The sequence below is a fragment of the Talpa europaea genome (genome assembly GCF_964194135.1).
Source record: "Talpa europaea genome assembly, chromosome: 6".
In the NCBI taxonomy this organism is placed as follows: Eukaryota; Metazoa; Chordata; class Mammalia; order Eulipotyphla; family Talpidae; genus Talpa; species Talpa europaea.
In genome coordinates, this window is record NC_140072.1 from 36,867,565 (window position 1) to 36,889,709 (window position 22,145).

At 37.9% G+C, this 22,145-nt stretch overlaps 1 protein-coding gene across 1 annotated transcript; it reads right to left on the reverse strand.

Annotated features, from left to right (window-relative positions):
- Positions 1 to 4,120: 4,120 nt before the first annotated feature.
- IL1RL1 (interleukin 1 receptor like 1) lies at positions 4,121 to 18,026 on the reverse strand (the record flags this gene model as incomplete). The annotated part of the gene is made up of 10 exons (XM_084234792.1): positions 4,121 to 4,494; positions 6,761 to 6,928; positions 8,194 to 8,340; positions 12,536 to 12,681; positions 12,771 to 12,912; positions 14,467 to 14,538; positions 15,722 to 15,890; positions 15,992 to 16,166; positions 17,259 to 17,469; positions 17,966 to 18,026. 10 exons carry the CDS (start codon positions 18,024 to 18,026, stop codon positions 4,121 to 4,123), a joined length of 1,665 nt encoding a protein of 554 aa, XP_084090918.1.
- Positions 18,027 to 22,145: the final 4,119 nt, after the last annotated feature.

A 22,145-nucleotide genomic window follows, 5' to 3' on the forward strand; every position in this document is an offset into this window, starting at 1 on the left:
GCTACTGCAGGGAGAGTAGAGAATACAACAGCAGCAAAGAAGTGAGCACCTGTCCTTACCTTCAGATGGCTGCTCCAGGCTCGGACAGGGATGGTTTCTTCCTTCACAGTGGAGGCAGGAGTGCAGAAAGATAGAAACAGCACTTCCTCCCCTAGGATTGTGTAACTAGACATGAAATAGAGGAGCCACGAGTTGGGGACGGAAGTGTGACTAAAGAAATGAGGCAACTAAAGAAGTTTTTTTCAAAGAAAGGAAGGAAAAAATAGAAAGTAAAAGGACGAGTCTGCCAGCTGGCAGAGGCTGCGGGTAGAACGCTGCTTCTAACCTGGATGTTGGGCGGGTGGGAGGCGGGATCTGTGCTGCTCCTGGTCAGGCTTGCCCAGATCCGGGATGCGCCTCCGGGGAGGCTGTTCCCGGTGGGGCGGTGCTCCCAGTGTGCGAGTGCTCCTGGGGGACTGAGGCGGTAGTCCTAGTCTGAGGTTCTAGGTGGGGGTGGCCTTGCGCATCTTGCAGCATGCAAGGGGTGTGGGCTCCTCCACCTGAGCGCCCCACCTGCGAGTTCCCGCAGCTACTCCATGGTCTTGGCAGTTGAGCGCAGGAAAACCTCCGGTGTGCGCCAACACTTACCAGCGGGGTGGTGCCCTGGTCCGGAGCGCTGGGGAGGTGAGTGGAGGCCCAGTGCACGAAAGGCCTGGAGGTGACACACCCGTGCTCCTCCAGTGCACCCTTCAGGCCACCGTGGGCAGCACACCCGAGAAAGGCGGGGGCGCCTGGACAGGGGGGATCCAGTTGCCCAGGGCTGAGAGGCCGCGTCTGCGATTAAGAGGAAGCACCTGGGGCGGGGCGGGCCTACCTAGACGTGCGGGGCGGAGTGGGGGTGGGGCGGACCCTAAGGGGAGGACCCGGGAGGCCAACCAAAGGTGAGGAGGTGGTGAGTGTCTGCAGTACTCAGACCAGTGCCTAAGACGGTGGGAGGGGTTCTCTGTTGAAAGGTAGCGGACAGGCGGGTGGGGTGATCGGGACTCAGAAGTGCTGAATTGAGCTTTTAAAATGTTTAGAAAAAAAGGAGAACAAGTGTTTGTAAATTTTATAGTGTGGTAGAAACCAGGATAAATGTTTAGACTGCTGAGTAGTTGGATCGCTCAAGCAAAAAATAAGAATAGAACCACCGTTGACCTACAGGGAAAAAGGTTTAATGAGATTTTCATCCAAGCGAAATAATTCATCATACAGTAAAAGAGAAAAACCATATATAATTATCTCAATAAATGCAATTTAAAAAGCATCTGACAAAATTCAACACCCTATCTTGATTAATAATGTTTGGAAAACAGAATAAAAAGGCATAATCTTAATCTAATAAAGAACATCTATGAGAAACCTACAGGTAGCTTCATAATTAACAGTGAAACTTTTTGGCTTTTCCTAAGATTGAGACTGCGACACAGATATTCTCACCTAGGGTAATCATTTTTTAATAAGCAAAGAAATAAAAATTGAAGGCATATTTTATTTACCCCAATTTTTTTTATGGCACTATTCACTTAACTAAAATATGGAAATAACCTCAGAGTCCACTGTAGATGATTGAAGAAAGAAGATGTGGTACATATACAAAATGGAACACATTCAGAAAATGTAAATGTTTACTGAATACTCACAAAGGAGCGTATAATATAGATCCTTAAAATATATTTAAAAATATAAAATATGAGGTAAACCAAAAACAAAAGTATTATGGAGCCAGGAAGAGCTTATTATAAAATCCATGTAATAATGTCTATATATTTGCTATAGAAAGATCCCAGATGTGGCTCTGTACTTTCAAGTAGATTTGTACAGAGGGAAGTAAAATCAGTTCCAAAATTCCTTTTATCCATAAATCCAAGGCACATCTGTCATTCTTGGTGGTTGGAGAAGCACAAGTGAAATTATATAACAACTGTTGCCATTAACTGAATTCTTACTTTAGTCCAAAAAATTTTTTCTCATTTGATTAACACAGAAATCCAAAGACTTTGTTATTATTATACTCATTTTACCCAAGGAAACTAGGCTTTAGAGAACTTAAATAACTTGCTCATGGTCACACAAAGTTGGTTAATAGCTGTAGATGACTTGTTGATTCCAAATTCTTTGTTCACTAATCAACTCTGCTACCTCTTTTTATTGGATAATTTTTAGTAATTATTTATTAATTTCAAATTTCATTCTGTGAATTCAGCTTTAACTGATATATTTTGTCAGGCAACCCTAATGCAGGGAGTATAGATTTCAGTTATAGAGTATCTATAGGGGATGGCTATCTACAGATTCTTCCAGAAATATAATTTCTTTCCAGGCAAGATTCTGCGAGATTTCAATGATAGTGAGTTCAAGGTTGTACACCCTGTTGACAATCCAAAATGACATTTTCTTTTACCAGTTAAATATGGAATCATGCACTTTATTAAGCAGCTGAAGCAGGACCTCCAGGCACTTGCAAAACCTGAGGTTTAAGGACTCCCAGGCTAAAGAGCCTCTGCTTTAGCTGTTGAGCCACTAACTGGCTCTGTGGCTCCTGAGGTCATGTGAAGAGATTCTGAGAATTGAGGGAGTGACATTGACTGTAACTTAACTTTAGTTTGGTTCAGTTCTGCCAAAATGCTCTACTCATTTCATAGAAATGTTACAACAAAGTTTCTCAATTTGAAAAATGGTTTTAATGGGAAAATATAAGGTATTCTGCTATGGTCATTCCAAAGTTATTTATAAAGACTGCTATTTAAGTTGGACACAACTTCAGTATCCAACAGTAAAGAATTAGGCTTGTGAGCTATAGCATAGCTATAGATGAGACACTATAATGAGATGAGACACTATGAATATTGTAAAACATTAAAATGTAAATCACATGCTCAATGCTTTTATTATGGTGCTCATTTAAAAAAACACAAAATTGATTGACTCTGTTAGCTGTATAAATGTTAAGTTTAAGTGTGAATTATTATTTATTTATTTATTTTTATTTATTTATTTATTATTTTTTTTTTAATACAGAGATATTCATCTAAATGTTTAAAAGCCAAAATCTTAGGATGATGGATTTGGGAATGAGTTTTGTTTTCTTCTTTGATACTATCTGCTTTCTTTGCAATATCATTTTTATAGTGAGAAAAATATTTCTGGACAGAATAAAAACACACTCAGCTGTCCATATCAGCAGGTACGACTTTCAATCAAGTGCTGATAAAAAAATCTGCTCTGTGTAGTTAGATCAGAATAGTTGCATCTATACCCAGTATGGACAGACTTTTTTTCCTTGTCATTATTCCCTAAACATTGCAATATAAGCACCACTTGCATAGCAGTCACATTATACTAGCTATTATAAGCAACATGTAGGTGATTTAAAGTATATAGGAGGATGGACATAGTGTATAAAAACACTACACCATTTTATATAAGGGTATTGAGCACCCTCAGGTTTTGGTATCTGCAGGAATTGGGAGTCATGGAACCAACCCTTCACAAATACTGAGGGATGACTGGGTATGAACAAATTTTGGAACTGAAAAATAAATCTTTATAATAGCAATTAGGATTAGATAGACTTCAACAAAAGCAACAATATTGAGATGATAAAACTAAGCACCTGAACACATATGAAATTAAATCTTCATAATGGTAACAAGAATTACTACTGATGTGCTGCTTAAAGGAATCTCCTTGAGGGAAATTCTACCAGATTACAACAAAATTTAACTTTAAAATTTTTAGCTTGATGTTAAAAATACAGAATGATAAGGAATGAAGGGAAAATAAGAAGAGAAAAAAAAAGAGGAGAAGAGGACAGTAAAAGGATCCTACACTACAGTGGATCAAGAAAGCAGAGGGAAGGAAATATGGGGTGGAGAAAGTGGGATTGAGGATATAAAATTGGGCGTATCTTGCACTTAACCCAGAATTGGGAAATCAGAAGGGTTGTTACTAGATGTCTAAGGAACTAATACCCTTGACAGTCTTACTGCTCATACCCTAGATTCCAGGATCTGGTACAGTAACTGAATCCAGCTAAACAGAGTTCAGATCTACAATATCTGGTACCTTCACACATCCAAACCAGCACTACTGCCAGGGGTCACTCAAGGAAACCAAGGCTGGAAGTCTTTTGGGGAAGTTTGTTTGGCATAGGCATGTGGTACCTCACTTGCTTCCAGAATTTGGAATTCAGGGAACTTTTGTCAGTGATGTAGTTTTCCCTCCACTTGATGGTCCCCTGCACTTTCAGTAGGTGCTTCAGGGAATCTTGAAGTTCCTCCAACTTCAGTCCACCTGGCTCACTCAGAGCCTCCATTTCGATAAGAATCACCTTGGAGTCGTTCTGGATGAGGGCACTGTGCAGCGCGATCTCCTGTTCATAGGCAAATTCCTTGCTGTGCTTGATCTGAGGAGTCAGGATGAAAATGTGCCGCCTACTCTTTCGCATGTTGCTTTCCACAGCAGTGGCTAGGTCTGGCAATAAAAGACATGGTAAAGGTTTTCTGTTGTCGTATTTGTCAGCCTTTGGTCATAAATGTTCTGAACTTCAGAATACAGATTGTTATTGTTACACTCTGATAGGAGATTCTGACACTGATTAATTTACTTATTCCAAAAAGAGTCTTTTGAATGTAAAGTCATGTAGAGGTACTTTATGGGAGACTTAGAATTCAGGTTCATTGGTTATATTGGTTGTCTTCTCAGAGTAATAGCTTCCATGTTTTAAGAATATAAAATTGAGCTCTTACATTAAAGAGTACAAACTAAGGAAACTACGTTCCTTTAAGTTGACTGAAGTGTCTAGGGAAGTCCTGGATCCATTTTACTCCCAAATCATGTCTGGTTTAGAATCTTTTTTATCCAGATTAGAGAAATCCTAAAAAAATACTAGATTCCTTTGTCAAGTGAATATTTATGGAGGACCTACTCCATGGTGACTTCAAATAGCTTCTGAGTGAATTTAGAATGATCATGTCAGACACCCAGTCTTTCCAGAAGGAGGTAACGGCAGGATTAAGAAAACATAATCATGAATAAAACAACTCAAGATTTTTCTTAGAGAGTGATAACAAAAGACTGCTAGTTCATGTAGTTTGAAATTAAGACATGAATGTTGAATAGTGTCAGTCAGGAGCTTAGCATAAAACTTGACACACCCAAAAGGACTAACTATAAAGAGTTTGATGAAAGGACAATTTATAAAAGATGTGGGCAGAGCCAAGAGAAATCAACAAGAAATGGTGCAGAATCCTACATTGGGTAATATTAGGGCGCCATCACTGCATGACAGATGTGAATGGGAGGAAGCAGCTGTAGAAAGCAAGATGCTTGAGGAAGGCCTGCCCTCAAGAGCTTGGCCTCCAGGAGAGAGGAGCACAGTTACACTGTAACCCCACTCAGAGGGCATCCACATGCCTGTTTTCTGTGTATCTCCCAGAGCCTCCTATTGCCAACCCCAATGTTGACCAGCAGGCTAGGGAGTGATGGATTCTATAACCATCAGCCACTAGATGGAGGGCAGTGTAGACTGGATTTGAAGAAGTAAATGTAAGATAAATCACATGGGAAGAAATATAATGCACTCTGGTAGGTTATGAACTTTTTCTAAGAAAAGAGCGTTGTTAGGTTTGATTCCTTTTAATTTTGGTTGAGGAAAATTCAAAAGACATGCTTGAGGGAGGGAAGTGGGACACGTTTCTAAATGAAAGCAATGATAAAACAACACAAATTTGAGCATCAGAGAGTTAGCTTTTGAATTTTGTCAGGAAAAAGTGTAACTAGAAATGAAGTTGATGGACCTGAGGAAGAAGAAATGAAGAACTTGTGGCCAGATGGAACACATGATGCAATATCACCAGTAGTAGGGGGTCCCTATAATTTCTTAGCAGATACCCACTTAACTTGAAGGGAACTTTATGCACCATGACTCACTACTCTTTACAGTGGGGAGAGCTGGGGAAGAAGGGACCTCTAGAGAAGATGTGGATTATTACCTTTGCCTGAACTGTACATGTTACAAGTCATTATTACTCCTTTAGCAGTACCCAAAATGTTCCAGGATACACCAAATTGACCTTTATGCATGCCTTTAAATCAAGAGGCACTGGAACCTTCTTTTCAGTTGGAATGCCTTTTTAAATTCACAATTTCCCAAACACTTACTTTAGTGCACTTGCACTTGTGATGTCCCTGCCTCTTTCACATTCTAAACTTTTCCTAGTTCTGAGGAATTAGAGGAGGGTTCTCAGGTACTTGATAGAATTTGGGGGAGGGGAAGGGAAAAAAAAACAGTACTGAAATGCTGAAATTGTAACATACCTGTCAAACTACATGAAATTGACTAGGAAATAAAAGCTACCATTCTACTTGTTGTCATGAGAATATAAACTTGAAAATGTTTTGCCAATAAAGGAAAATCATGAATCCTTCGGTTCACAATTCCTCCTTCAAATTTTCTAGAGAGAATGAAGATATGGCAGGGTTATTCTAGTGGGAGACATGGGAAATCAGGTAGGGGCAGTGCCCTCTAAATCCATACATAAGAAAGCCTTGCTCTGTCTTCAAATCACCAACACTTCTGTGAAGACCTCGTGAATAAGGTGGCAGTATGCTAGAGCCATTTGTCCTAAGGTCTGGGATAATAAATGCAATTCTTTATCCAGTGCAGAGATAAGATCACCTATCTCTTTGCTGTCTGAGAAATACAAATTTATGTTTCTGATGTGAGTTGATAATTTACCTTCTCCAGGAAGCAGATCTCTCCCATAAATGCATAAGTTGTAGCCATATTTATTTTCAAGAACAGCAGGCAGAATCTGGTGAACAAAGCATTCCACAGAACTGGCCCCTTCCGGACAGCTATTGTAGTCCCGTGGATAGATAACATAAGCATCATAGATCTTTCCATCTGAAAATGAAAGCCAGGAGTACTTTATTACTTGGTTATAAAAATTCTCATTTGACTTTTATTAAACATTCTCACCAAGTTTGATGATTATTGGTGCATGTACTGCCTCGCCTAAAATATTTTAGAGTTGAGAGATGATGACAAAAATCTGCTGAACATGATTGGAAAATCAGTTTTAATCCCCCAATTGCCCTCCTTTTTACTGTCTCAGAACTAATGATAGAGAACAGGCAAGAGCCTGATCAGTTTAATCTGAGCCATATTATCAAGTTTGATTAGTAATCTATTAATAAGTGTTAATAGTCATGGATACAGGACCTTTATTTTCTGTGCTGGGTAGATCTCAGTTTTATCTCTTATTTTCCCCATCCTTCCCCTGAGGAAGTGAAAATGCCACAGGCTAATCATGGTAAGGGCATAAGATTTTTAAGGGGGCTAAGTTTACATAAATCAAACATTTAGACCTGATTTGAGTGGACCTTATGGAAATCTAACATACATCTGCCACCTATTTAGCAGGGGAGCTATCTTTTTTTTTTTTTAAGATTTATTTATTTATACATACAAGAACTGGGGTATAGGCCAGAGGTGGGGGGTGAGAGACAGAGACAGAGTGGGGAACAAAACAGGTGGATTGGCTGAAATGTACTGCTGAGGGGAGCAGCAGGCGAGCAAGTCAGGAGAGGTCTGCTGCGCCATGTGGGTAGCTCCCTGGCCAGGGATCAAACTTGTGCTGCAGCGAGCTTCATAGGTTGCTACTTAACCCCTTGCATCCCAAGGGAGGCCCAGGGGTGCTATCTTTTGTGCATAATTATGCACAGAGCCATGAATCTATGTATGGAACAGCATTTCTGATAAAATATAGCTGCATTCTAATGGCTCTTTCTACACTTTTCACATCTAAAAAATAAAAAAAAATTTGTTAACCTTTTGAACTCCATAAAATTTTACCAATATACATTTTCCAAAATGTTCAAATCTTTCTGGAGTTAGGGCACATTATGCTATTGAGAACTTAGTACAATCACGAGTTCTGCTTGGGAGGAAATTTGAGTTGATGAGATAACTCTCAGAATTACTTGAAGTGACAAGAGGAGATGGATGATGGACTCTGCGTGGATTAAATAAAGATTAATGATAATATATTAGCAAGAAAAAGAGAATCTGGGTTTAACAGCACTGCTGTTAAGAGACTAATAGACAAGTAACAGATGGACATTTTGGAATCTTTACTTTTGAAAAAGAACTTGAAACTGGTCACTCACCATTCCTAGTTTTGTAAGGACTAATTATGTCTCTCCAGAGCAGAATAACCTCAATCCAGAATAATTTTAGCATTATCACCAAGATATTGATTAGCATTAACAATATGCTAAATCCTGTAAGTATGTAGTAGATGTTTCGATGATCAACTATTCAAAAGATAGGAGGAGAAAAATGATCATTATAGTCACAAAACAAGGTTAAATAAGCAAACACATGGGTGCTGGTTTCTATTGGAAATCCAGAGATTCATACAAGAGATGCCTACTTTTCATAATTGCTTTAAGATTTCATGAATATGCATGACTGCTTTAAAAATCAATTAATGAAGCCCCTCTTTTGTGCAAGGCAGGAGGCTAGATATTTCAGGGGATTCTGAAAGCATAAGAGACACACAGACACATGTAAATTTAACTAAGTTGGGGGACAAAAACATAATTTTGGATGGCAGAGGTGTTTAGAAGTTACACTCACTCCATATTGGACTGGACAAGGAAGGCTTTCTATGCGAAGAAGAAGAAAGATGCAGAGAGCAGCAAAAATGGAAGTGTACGCCTGGCAGGCAAGGATGCTGTGAGCCAAAGTGCAGAGATGGCAGTATGTATTCTGAGGAATTGGAGTCATCCAATTTGTGGATTACATGATTAGAGAAGTGGGTTAGGGCTATGTTCTGACTAGGCTGATGCTCCAAATAAGGCATGATTTCCTTTATCCTGAAGATCATGGGGGTCTTTGTAAAGTATTGAGTGGGGTGTTAACAATGAAAGCAGTTTTCAAGCAAGATTAATATGATGGTAGTGGATGTGGTTTTTTTTTTTGGGAAAGAGACAGTAGGTACTAGGAATTGAATGGTACAGGACGTTTCTGCAGTACGTGGGGTGAGAGATGAGAAGAGTTCAATCTTGTGTACTATTGAGTACAGAATGAGCAGGCTTGGTGTTGGGGGCACTAAGGAGAATAACCTCAACAGGTGTTAGGGTCTTACTGTATTTGTGTTTGATGAGATAGAAAAGCAGGGAACAAATATGAGCTTGTAAGTCTCTAAGTGATACATGAAGAAGACAAATTATTAATTCTAGGTCCTATGAGTCCTCTTATTTCTCTTATAGTAAGTATTATCTAGCTATAATAATACAGCTCATTGCTTCACAAAATACATATGCAAGATGATGCCCATCTTCAAAGGTTTGTAAAAGATATGTACAATTTGAACATAAGAAATGTGCTCATTAATAGTATTTTGGCATTTTACTTCCCTCTTTAGAATTGCTAACTACGTATCTTAATAAGTACTCCTCCTTTGAGATGAATGTAAGAACAGTCTGATAAGATTTCATTATATGGTTCTGTCATTTTCATCTGAAGTGTCAAAGCATGGGCTCCTACTTTTGGTGAAGGAAATCACTGGCCTCTATATGCGAAATCCTTCAATAGTGCATCAGCCTCCTCAGCACCTAACATCAGACAGTCAAGAATGACCAAGGTGAATTGATTCAAAGAAAATCGGTAGAGTTCATTGTCTTCACTGTCATTAAGTATATTGATAATCACATCAGTGGGATTTCTGTGGGATTCCTCTCCAGTTCATTCCTTCTGTAATTCTTATCTAGACACATGGTAACCACATTTCCTATGGGGATTGTTGTAAAGGAATTATGCATGCAACTGACTTCTTCGAACTGCAGAAAAGCAGTTAGTACAAGACATGAAAGGAAATTGAATTTCAAGATCTTCCTAAATGTTAATGACTTTATAAATGTACACATAATTATTGTATGTGAAAATGACAGCAAACACTGCCTGTGTTTGAGTTCTGGCTCTCTAAATATAGTGCTTGGCAGTTTTGCCATCTCTTTCTACCCCAGTTTCCTCATTGATAAAATTAGATGATAGTAACAGCTTCTTCCTTGGGGTATATTAATAAAATAAATGAGAAATTTATTTATTTCCTGGTACATAGGAAACAATGAATAACTGTACTATTATTATGAATATCAAACATATATTTAATAATATGTAATCATATGGGGACATAGGCATTTTAAGCTTTTGCTTTTAAATTCAAAACAATGCTGTAATTTCTTTTAGTCTATGATTAGAAATAAAATAATTCATTGTGACAATTCAATAGTAGTAGCAACAATTTTTAATTTACACAATTGTTGAAGCAGAGTATAACCATTTTGATTCAAAGGTGAAAGGTAGCAGATAAAATAATGTAGAAGGAACAATATCACAAGTACATGTAACATGAAAATAATTTCAATACAGGGTGACCAGAGAACATTTATAAAATCATGGCATAAGCAAAGCATGGGGATAAGAACACAATGGCAGCGCCGATGGAAAAAGTGGAATCTCCCAATTTTGGGAACCACCATGCCCCCACCTCCACAAATACTGCCTAACACAACACCTCAACTTGTTCCACATTTCCTGGCATGATAGCTATGACAGTCAGAAATTTGACAGCCCACAGAGCAAGATAGCACTTAAAGTCATCTAAAGTATGATGATTCTGTTTCTTTGGGAAAAATTTACAGCTCATTGCTTAAAGTTGAAATGAAGACAGGAAAGGGCCCAAACACCACCTCAGACAGAGACTTCTGCAGGACTTGGGGTGAGAAATGAGAAAGTTTCAGACTCTTATAAAGAGTGGGCAGGCCCAAGATTGGGGTCACTGAAAAGAAAGGGTCTGCACATGATGGGTCTACTCTCTCATCACTCCCTATTCTTTTTCATCACACTGTGCCTCTGTGTTTATCCAAATTGAGCTAACTAGGCTGAGAGTTTGTTAGTAAACTGAGAGTTTAACTTTCCCTTTAGTTATCAGACAAACACCCTAAATAATACATGACTTACTTATAGATAGAGTGACAACGATCAAAATAGCATGTTTTGCTCCCCTATCATTTTATATTCAATTAACTGCTTCATCTGATAAATAGGGTGTCTTTGTTGGAAATGCAAACAAGTTAGGAAATCAGCAGGTGCTGAGGAAGAAAATGTTTGTAAAACTATTTTGCTGACATCATTAGTCAGTGACATCCCACAGGTGGGAGGAAGAAGCAGCTTGCGTGTCTTCACTGGCTTGGTCAACACTTTCTGAAGATGGGTGTTCTGAGAAGCATGATGGGTTTAGATTCTCTGCAATGTGTGCTCTTGTTGCCAAGATCCAAGACAGACACTCTGTCTACCCTGCCTCACTATGCACCGATTACTTGTGAAACAGAATTCAACGTTTTGAAAGATTACATGGAATGTCTGTTATCAATCCAATGTCGAGTAATCAATTTCACATTTTCACCATAACTATATTTTGTCGCATCAAATTATAGTAAAGTCAATAAAAGCATACTCGATTCAGATAAAACTATAGGAAAGCTCTAAACAACTTGGCCTTTCCATTTGTGGGGAGTTGTTCAACTTAACAAACATAAATATGAATTGCTTTCTTGTATAATTAAGCCCTATAACTAGAGAAATAGAAATGTATAAAAATAATTTTCATTGATAACTTTGATGTACATTTATCTATTTATTCAACCAATATGTACAGGGAACATGGTAGGTTCCAGGCACTGCATTACAGACTGAGGACACAGCAGTAGATAAGAGGTCACCCCTGCCCTCAGGAAGCTTCTAGGCATGTTGAGTAAAGTCTCAAACAGATTTTCCTAAGTGTGCTGAGTGCAGCAACAGAGCCATATTGCTAACTGGTGATCAAGGAAGGCTACTCAGAAAAGGTGGGATCTGAATTGTAGGTTGAGTAACGGGCATTAAAGAAAGGAATTGGGCTACCAGAAATCCCATACTATAAAGTAGCATCCAAGATTTTCCTATTGAAATGGGCAATTGTTCAGTACTTCACCTTTTCATCCACTTTGCCGGTACCCCTAAAGAAAAGTTGCTTATGACAAAAAAATGATAAAAGAGAACATGTTTTTATCTTGCTACACAAGAGATAAAAGGTAACAAAATAACATGTTCAGTTTACTGTTGGTGTGTTTCCTTCCACACACCATGAGACAGTGAGAGCTAATAAAGCCAGAAAGCAGAAGGTGACCAAGGAAGCAGTTAGGTGTTGAAGAGGAACCCCCACAGGAGGGGGAAGGAAGGAGTGGAGAAGGTGTGGGGGGAGGGACAGAGATGAGGAAGCAAAGCAGTAGCAAGACAATCAGGCAAACAGAAACATTCTGTGATGATCTTTCTGCACAAGGTCAGCTTCCCAAGAAGAAAAGCACACTGTCTGAGATGGGTCACTTCATTGTCTTGATGGGTCCCCGCATTGTTCTCTAAGACTTAACAGTTGATAGGCACCAAAGTCTCAGAAACACTTCTTACTTGGATTTTTTCTCCTTAGACTTATGTTCTGCTTTGTCAGGCCATCCAAATTCTGGGCCACACACTCATACTTGAGTGATAAATCCTCTTCTTTCACATCAGTTATTCTTAAAATGGCGTTTACACAAGTCAGGTTATTGCTAGAACTAAGAAAGTAACATGTTACTCTGAAAGCATAATTTGCAGTCGCAAATTGTGAGGGAAAAAGGTTCTTTTAATTTCAATATAAAAATACCTTTGATCTTGCTCTTGCTTCTGTCGAATTCTGGCTTCAGCAGAGTATCCCACTTTCTTGCCACTAACAAACCACTGAACAGTAATCCCAAACTGAGGACCTTTCCCAAAGCAAGCAGAGCAAGTTACGTTTACTGTTCTTCCTGGATGAGAAATAAAAAAAAAATCATCAATAAATCAAATTCTGCAAATGGTATTTAATATGAGAAAAAAGCTGTTGAATATCCAGTGTGTGTCATGGCTGATTTCCCAGTTCCCTTTTTCATCTTTGGCACCTTCATCTTTCTGTGCCCTCACCAAAGAGGCAAATGACTGCCAATTTCACATTAAATATAAATCACATTCAATATAAATCAGAATTTCTTTTTAACTAGTCTATTCCACACCTTTCAATTCCTACCCAATTTCCTTCTCTCTAGAAGCTACCTTTGTAGGTAGAACTAAGCTTTGACCTGACACTGCTACTATCGCAGAACTGAAGACCTAAGCTTTGGGACAGGCATTCAGCCATCCCTTTCTGAGCCCTATGTTCCTACCAGGAGCTGTGTTAAGAATTAGGCATCTGGAGCCTCCCTGGTGTCACAAGGGGTTAAGACACAAAGATACAACCTATGAAGCTGTCTGTAACCACTGCAGCACAAGTTTGATCCCTGGCCAGGGAGCTACCCACATGGTGCAGCAGACCTCTTCTGCCTCACGCACTTCTTCCCTCAGCAGTGTATTTCATTGGATCTGCCTATTATGCTCCCCACTCTGTGTCTGGGGAATCTTCTCATCCCCGCAACCTGCACCTTTGGCCTACACCCCAGTTCTGGTATGCATAAATAAATAAATCTTTAAAAAAAAGAATTAGGCATCTGAAAGGGATAAGGAGCTCAGAGTCTCTTGGGAGGCAATGATAATATAAACAATCAGAACATAAGGTAGTCTCGTGTTCTAGTAGAAGATTGACTAAGTGGCATGGGAAGGCCAAGGGGGAAATTATTTTCAGTAGCAAGGTTACCAAGCTGCACCATAAATGGTGCCCCTGGGCTTGATCTGTTGGATACTCAGAGTATATCTCAGGGAGACAGGGTAGCTTGGGAGGATTTCACAGAGGAGGTGATGTCTGACTTAGCATTGAATGATGAGAATGAGCAACATGGGCAAAAGCTGGAGAAAGATAAAATATGCATCTCAGTGTAACAAAAGTGAGGTGGACATTGTGATGGATATCTGGGACTTGACTTGAGGTTAATGACTGCAGATGTGCCTGGCCAAGACCAGGCCAGTAGAGGATTTGTTTTACTTGCTAAGAACAGTGAATTGTGTCTCATTCCTACTGGGGAGATGAGCAAGGTGAAGATGGACAGAGTCAGAAAGTCTGGGCTCTTGTCCTTCTATCATTGCTCAGCCATGACCTTAGGTACATCATTGATCTCATGTGAACCTATGTAGAAACAATAAAAATAAAGTGGGAACAATATCTATCTTTTGGATAACAGTGAGAAAGAAATAGGGAGCACCATGTTCTAAAAGTGCAGTACAAATTTAAACTCTGCACATGGCTGGGAGCTCATGTCCCTAATTTCAGCAAAAGCCCAGGGCAGGTGTTTTCACACAGGGCAGTTGATTCAATCTTCAAGATCTGACCCCGAGAGGGGATCATATAGAAGAATTTTTCAGGTAGTGTTTATAGCGGTCTTAAATTTTCTTACCGATTTCTACTTCCTGTGTTTTGTTTTGTGGAGGAGCTGTAATCACTGGAAACAAAGAAAGACCTTTCATATCTTAAAACAAGAACAAAAAGAAAATATAAATATTAGGAGAGCATTGGATGGTCATCAATATAAAACTTGTATTTTCATATTTCAACCTTATAGCAATTTTTTTAAATTATCCTGACAATGACCTGTGGCAACACACACACACACACACACACACACACACACACACACACATAAGCAATACTCTCACATCACCTATGATGCATTTTGATATTTTCTCTTTTCTCTTATTTTTTTAAAAAACATGCTAGTTCAACCCATTACACTACTTGTAGGACCTAGCAATTGTCAGAAAAGCTCAATTTCACAGATAAACATAACAGTCTAAAAATTTCAAAAGATCCATGAAAATGATAAATGTGTCAGTCCACAGTTCTGCTCACAGCTTTCTGCCCTTGTGACCTATTTGATGGTGAAGCATTGAAAAACTCCAAACAAAATCTTTTCTCCAATATTACTTTGCCCTGAGAAATCTGCTACATATGTAGATGTTACTTCATTCTATCCACATATCAATCCAAGCTAAGGAAACCCCTACTCTTTGTAGATTTGATTATGAAAATATTTGATTTTCATAATCAAATATTTGATTTTCACTTGATTATGAAATGTTTCCCCTATATCAGGTAAAGAATATAAAGTAAATTTGGTTAAAATATCTTTCAGAATTAAGTGGCCTATTTGAAGTCATTGATAATGTTGAAAGCTTTGCAAACCAGGATTGCCAAGCAATATCTACAATATCTCTGTGTCCCTTTACATAATTTCTCACTAAGCTTCTAATCATGTTAGTTATATTAGAATTCAAATTGACTTTTTTTTCTATTTATAGACTCTCTGACAACAAATTGGGAAAATGAATGTTAATCTTGCTCGCCAAATAGTTGATTTGCCATTAAAAAAAATTATATTAGCATTAAGGTCATGTTATCTTTGAAAAATTAAGTCATAAAAGAGAGAACAGATGTGGTTTTTGATTAGCAGCATAATCACCCTCTGAAATTTTTTAAATCTTGATAACACATTAAGAAAATCTTTTTGCGTCATGGTGGAGACTGTATAAGATAAGATGAAGCAGGAGGAAATAGGAGGGAGGAGAATGAAATACAGGAACATCAACTAGAGGCTTGGTTCCTCCCATATCTTTTCTCAAATACTGTATTTTGTTGAATTCAATAACTCTTACCTTTATCTTTAACTCTGAATGGTCTGGTTGCTGTCACGCTGTAACTGGCTCCATTTTCATTGTGTGTAAATTTACATGTATAGTTACCTGCATCCTTGCTGGTTACATCATCAATCAGCAGGTATGACCTGTGTGTGTGGTACCTTGATCCTTGAAGAGATTTACAATTCTGAAAAAAAAAAAAAAATTCCCCCTCCATTTTCAGTAATTCTTCACTAGCTTCTGTTTCAATTTGTCATTTTCATCTACTCTCCCAAAATTTCCTTTTACCTTGAACCACTCAATAGGTGCTGTCCAATTGTATTTGTCAATTGTAGGACAAAATATTCGGGAATTCTTTTCTGATCCAGATGTTGCATCATACATCAGATCATCTGGAATATTGCAATCTGGTTGTTTTTTATATATGGTGATATTCACAAATCCGGTGAGATTGGAGGTAGAACTGTTAAAATAAGCCAAACAATTTTAAAGAGTCATTTCACATCATAAAATAACTCCATCTAAATCTAACATTTACTTAATATTGCTCTTCTTATTAAAACAACTGAGATATAGTGGTTCTTTACTTATTTAAAAATAATCATTAAAATCTAGAGTTTTAAATATTTTAGGTACCTAAATATTTAAGATCTTTAAATATTTAAGATCCAACACAACCCTTACAGTCACCTCAAAAATGACCCCCAGCATCATATCTTTATACACTGTATCTGCTATAAGACCAAGAGTTCAATATAGTAAAGATAATTATTTATTGAGTTTGTAATGTACCATGCTAAATGGTAACATTACCTCATTTTATTCTCACAGCAATACTTTTAAGTGAGTTATTTTTATAAGTACTTTACAGGTGAGGAAATTTAAAGATAGAAAAATAACTTGTCAGCATTACACAGCAACTAGTGACAGAGCATGAATCTGAAACAGAATCTTGTCTGACCTCAGAACCTAGCCACCTAACTGTGTATATCCTGCCTTCTGATGCAGTTCATCTGACATTTTGTGTGTACCAAATAGAGCACAAAATCAAAACATTTAGCCATTCATATCAAATCCTTGAAGTTGTGGGCACAAGATCTGATGTAACCCAATAAGTTATGGGCACAAGATCTGATGTAACCGATTTTAGTTTGCCTCTCGGTTTTAGGGACCCAGGAACTATCATTTTGTACCCACTATTGGCCTCCTGGATGTCCAGCATCTACTTCACTGCTTCTTGTACTCGTTCTTGTTCTTGTTCCAGCCAAACATGAGATATTGCCTCATTTTTCTTGGTCACTAGGAAAACTAAATCTTTTTTCTAATTGGGCTGCAAATTAATCTCTGAAATCATACATCCAAATAGTTAGTTCATAGTCACCTAAACTGCAAACTGATGGTTTTCCCTAGAAGGAGTCTTTCGTTCAAATCACTATATAAATCCAGCTGTTCCAGAAAAGTTTAGAAGGGGAAATAAAGTTAGGATAACTCAAACTATCAACTATTAGGGGATAGGAAGCAGGCCCAAAGATTTTGGTGGCTTCCTGGATAATACCTTCTGACAACGCAAGTGTAAATTCCAGTGTCATTGACTTCTGATGGGAGAAACTTAAGATGTTCCCCAGAGGCAAATACACGATTTGTTTTCTTAGTAGTGACACTTTCCTTGTTTTTTGCGTAATACCAGTCCACAGGGTATCGAGATCCACCATGTCTAGAACATCTCACAATTAAAGCCTCTTTTTCCAGACCCCAGTATGACCTGACTGCAAATAAAAATAGAACAAATATGATCCTGAAATTGTCATATAAAAACATTACAATTCCTATATTCCTAATTCCCCTTCTGGGATTACATTTAGAAATGGAGAATACTTTAACTGAGAAAGTACATAAGTAAATGATAAAATCTTTTAGTAAACAAGTATCACAGATTAATGAATTAATTTGGAAATGAATCCCTGCAAAGCAACCATGTCCATTTATACAAAGTATGTTGTCAGCCAAAAAAAGCTTAAGATACCTCCTTCATTCAGGTACCATGCTAAATTTTGATATATTTGAATATATAAAACTAAAATTAGAAGATCTTTTATGAAGAATTTGTCCTGATAGATTTGTGATGAAGAATAGCACATAACTGAATTTTCCATATTATAATTCAGTCAGAACAACCTGAAGCAAGGAATTTAAAACAAGGGAAATATTCTTAGAATTACTTAATTAATTTTTTTTAAATGTTAGTTGAAAAGCAATACTTACTAAACAGAGCTGCTGTGGAATGTATAAGACCTATTGTAACTGCCAAGACCCAAAGTCTCATTTTCTGCTTATCAATGTAGAGCAAGAGTTGGCAACTGATTGTTGAATTTACCAAGTTGGATCTTTGACATGTGGTGAAGATGTGCCTTAGGACTGAGATGTGGTCCCGGAGATGTATGGTTGGAAAGAGTTGTCAGCGTCTCTACTGAAAAAGAAATCATACAAAATTATAAGTGATAAGTTTACAGTCATGATTTTTACTTGCTCAATACCTCCCAGGAAAATTAAGCAAACAACAGGTATTTATTGTGCAAAAATATGTGTAACAGGAAGGTTTAAATATAGATCATTGCATTGATTGGGCCTCATAAAGGTCATGCTACTTCACAGTCTCATGTAAATGTACTGAGAGAAGCAATATTTAGAGGACAGAGGGTTTCTGGTTTTGGAAAAATTAAAAACAGAAAACTCAACAGACCCTAGAAAATACAATAGTATAAGTGGTAAAATAAACCACAGACATCCACACAAACTGGCAACCACATGTGCACAAACTTTACTCACAATAAGGGACACCTGGAAATAGTTATAGCAAAGCGATTAGGAGAATGACAGGTAAAGCATTAGTCAAATCACTTCCCTAGATACTACAACAAAGCCTCAAAATGGCTCCTGCCTAACCTTATCCCCCAGATTCACCAGACTAAGGTCTGTAAAAAATGATATACTTTTTTTTCTTTCGGCAAAGGAATCATTTAGCTATTTTTTTCCTTAAAAAGTCAGAGGAGAATAAAAAAAAAAAGTCAGAGGAGGGATGGAACCAATATAGAAATGTACAAATATGGGGCCTCCCTGGTGGCCTAGAGGTTAAGTCTCAGCACTCTATCCACTATGCCTGTGTTCTATCCCCAGCCCGGGAACTAACCCAAGTATGGCACAGCAGAACTCTCCTGTCTCACCCACTGCTCCCCTTAGCTCTGTGTTTTAGTAAATCAGTCAATTCTGCTCCCCACTCTGCCTCTGGTGAATCCTCTCATCCTCTGTACCTGTGGCCTGTACCCCAGTCCTTCTATGCAAAAAAAAAAAAAGAAAGAAATGTAGGAATATAAGAATAAACAAAATGATCCCTAATATATTTCCAGAAAAACATTTCCTTGAAACATGAACATTTAATATGTAAAATAGCATGCATGAAAAGTTTTATTGTAAATTTTAGATAAATAATTGGTTCTTACCCAAATTGAAGGACAAAGGGGAATGCACTCCAAGTCAATGTTTGAGCTAAAGATAGTTTCCAGCTCTGTAGCTCCTTCCTTACTGTTCCCCTCAAGTATATGTACACACTCTTTTTATATTAAAGGGGAGACACTCAAAGACATCCTGCAATTAAATACTCCACCCACCCTGAAATTTGATTTTTAGCCAAAATCCATGACTTGTGGAAAGTGCTGGTGCATCATGTACCAAGAATTCTTAATCTTTGTACATAAATGTTTAAACCTAAGGACAACATCAAATAATCCCTTTAGGGGAAATAACCAAATGATCTCCTGTTTTAGTATCAGTTACTCAAGCTAACATTATTTTGGTTCTAAAAGATCTTAAAATCTTGGGACCTTGACACTGTCCTTCCAGACCTTCCTTGACAGGTCTCTTGGCAGACACTGAGTCGATGGCTCGGCCAGTCTGCACAGCTTCAGTACACAGAGTTTCAAAAGCAAAAAGTAAGGAACAAACAATGAGAGGGAAGCAGGACTTGATGGGGGCTTTTATCTATTCTGTTTATGGTCCCGAGTTTGATGCGCTGTCATCCTAAGCTAGATCATCCCTCTTCAGACCAGTCCCTCTAGCATTCTCAATTTAAATGAAAAAAAGTTTTTCTAATAAGTTCAGAGAAATAAAGGAAGGCTGTAAATAAGAAGTCTATCTTAAATGGAGTGACAAAGGAAATAATAGCCCTCAAGCCTTGGGCTCCATGCAGAACAAATGTTAATTGCAAAATTTGGATTCAGCTATATATAGTTGGCATGACTTAATTATGAACAAATGCAATTCATTTTTAAATGTTATCACATCCCAAAAGAATTTAGGGAACTAATTCCAGACCAGCACAGTAAAATAATTGTAACAGCTAAAACCTTATCTAGAACTCAGTCTATGCTACATGCAGTTGTATGGGACTTTTGAGATACATGTCTTAACAGCTTCATTCTTACAACTACTCAATAATCCAGGCACTGCTCTTATTGTCTATTTTGCAGATGAACACACTGAGGCACAGAGAGATTAGGTAACTCGTCTCAGCGACATACTCCTAAGACATAGAGCTAGAATTTGAACTAAGTAGGCTGGCTCCAAAAACCACATGCCTAATCTAATTTATACAAGTCAGGTGAGAAAGGTTAAAAGGAATTGTAAGTAGATTTTTGAAGCCAGTCTGCCACAGCATCTTCACCCATTTCACCCACCTCCATTGTAGCTTGGAATATTCTGAGCAGTCCTCCCCATCTGCATGGGGCTTAGATTATGGACATCAGGCTTATACTCTGAGAGAAGAGATACAAAGTGCTTTCACCACTGGGAGAGTCACCATGAGAAGTTTGTTATACTTTGGAGGAATTAATTCTGTTCACTGCTCATCCTGACTCAGTTGTCAAAATTCTTGTTATCAAGAGCACACGAGTTTCAGCATAAAAACCATAGACTCATGGACAGATGAGCTTGGACCAGTGCTGGGGACAAGGAGGGGCAGGGGAGGGACTGTACATTCTAGATATTTTGTTAAATAAAATAGTCTTGACAAGGTTTTATGTTTAGTATCCTAAAACATTTTTTAAAAATTTTTTATTACCTATAAGCATTTATTTGTTAATCTAGGTCACATGAACATTGGTTTCATCATCTAAAAAATAAGACTTCAGTTAGAGTTTTAACAGAATCATAACATCTTGCAAAAGCATGTAATAAAATCAAACTATTGTTGAAAAGAATTCAGTTATTCATTCAACAGGTAAATCCTTCATTCAAAGTACAATACTGCGTGGTTCTTATCATAAACATCATTCAAATTTTACAGATTAAAATAGATACCCAAGAATGAGACTCGTTAAATAATAATTAAACCAAGTTCACTGAGCTGCAGCTAGGGTTGAAACCAAACTTGTCGAAACTCAAAGCAAGACATTTTTTCTAATATCAACTAAAACAGAGGGAAGATTAGAATGGTAGTTTTCCTTCTTACATCTGTGACTGGTTTATTAAGCAAAATTAGTCTAGTTTCCCTTTAGGCTATTCTTTATAAAGGACTGAATCATTTTGGTTTCTAACTAGTACAACAACATCATCCAACATAAAAGTACAGTAGTTTATAGAAACTTTAAAAGACAAAATATGAAAGACAAGGGCTACTACTTAACAAATCAATTAATAAAATTACCAGTTTTAAGCAAACATGAATTTCTGCCATAGTCTCCCTTTTTAAGATTTCATAGAACTATACTTCATTTTCAAAATTAACCTAATTTGACTGTGATCTCTTTTCCTGATTTTGGGGGTCACAGTTTTGAAATCTTGCATGTCCCTATTTACAACCAACTTCTCCAATATTGTCATTAAAATACAAGAAACTAACATTTATTGCCAGGGTAACAGCCAGTTGCTGCATTTGGAATACTCACCCAAATGTTTCATAACATAGACATCACCACACCAGATTTTTTTCTGGTGTCACAGATCAAAATACTTATCAACACAGTCCAAAGCTAGACATCTGTGTCCTGGTTTACTATAAGCCACATCAAAAGTCAGGGCATATTTTTCACACTGCACTCACAAGAATGTAAGTTAATCACACACAATAATTCTCACCAGAATAAGCCAAGGGAACTTCCCCCCATTTCATCAGAGAGCATCTTAGATGCCACTTTCCTTCTATTTTTCCTGATAAAAATGTTTTCTGGGGGCAGAATATGTGTGGTGTTAGATGGTGTCTCCCATGCCTCAGGAGAAGACCCTGAGGTCAGTTCGTCTTCTGTGTCATCCTAGACAAAACACACGTGTCCTTTTGATCTTCTTTGCCATACTCCAAACTTTAGAGTTTCTCAACAACACTTAGCGCCTTCTCTTCAGCCTCCTCTTGGTATCACCCAATTCTCCCTGAAAACTCAGAAGCAGCAGGTAT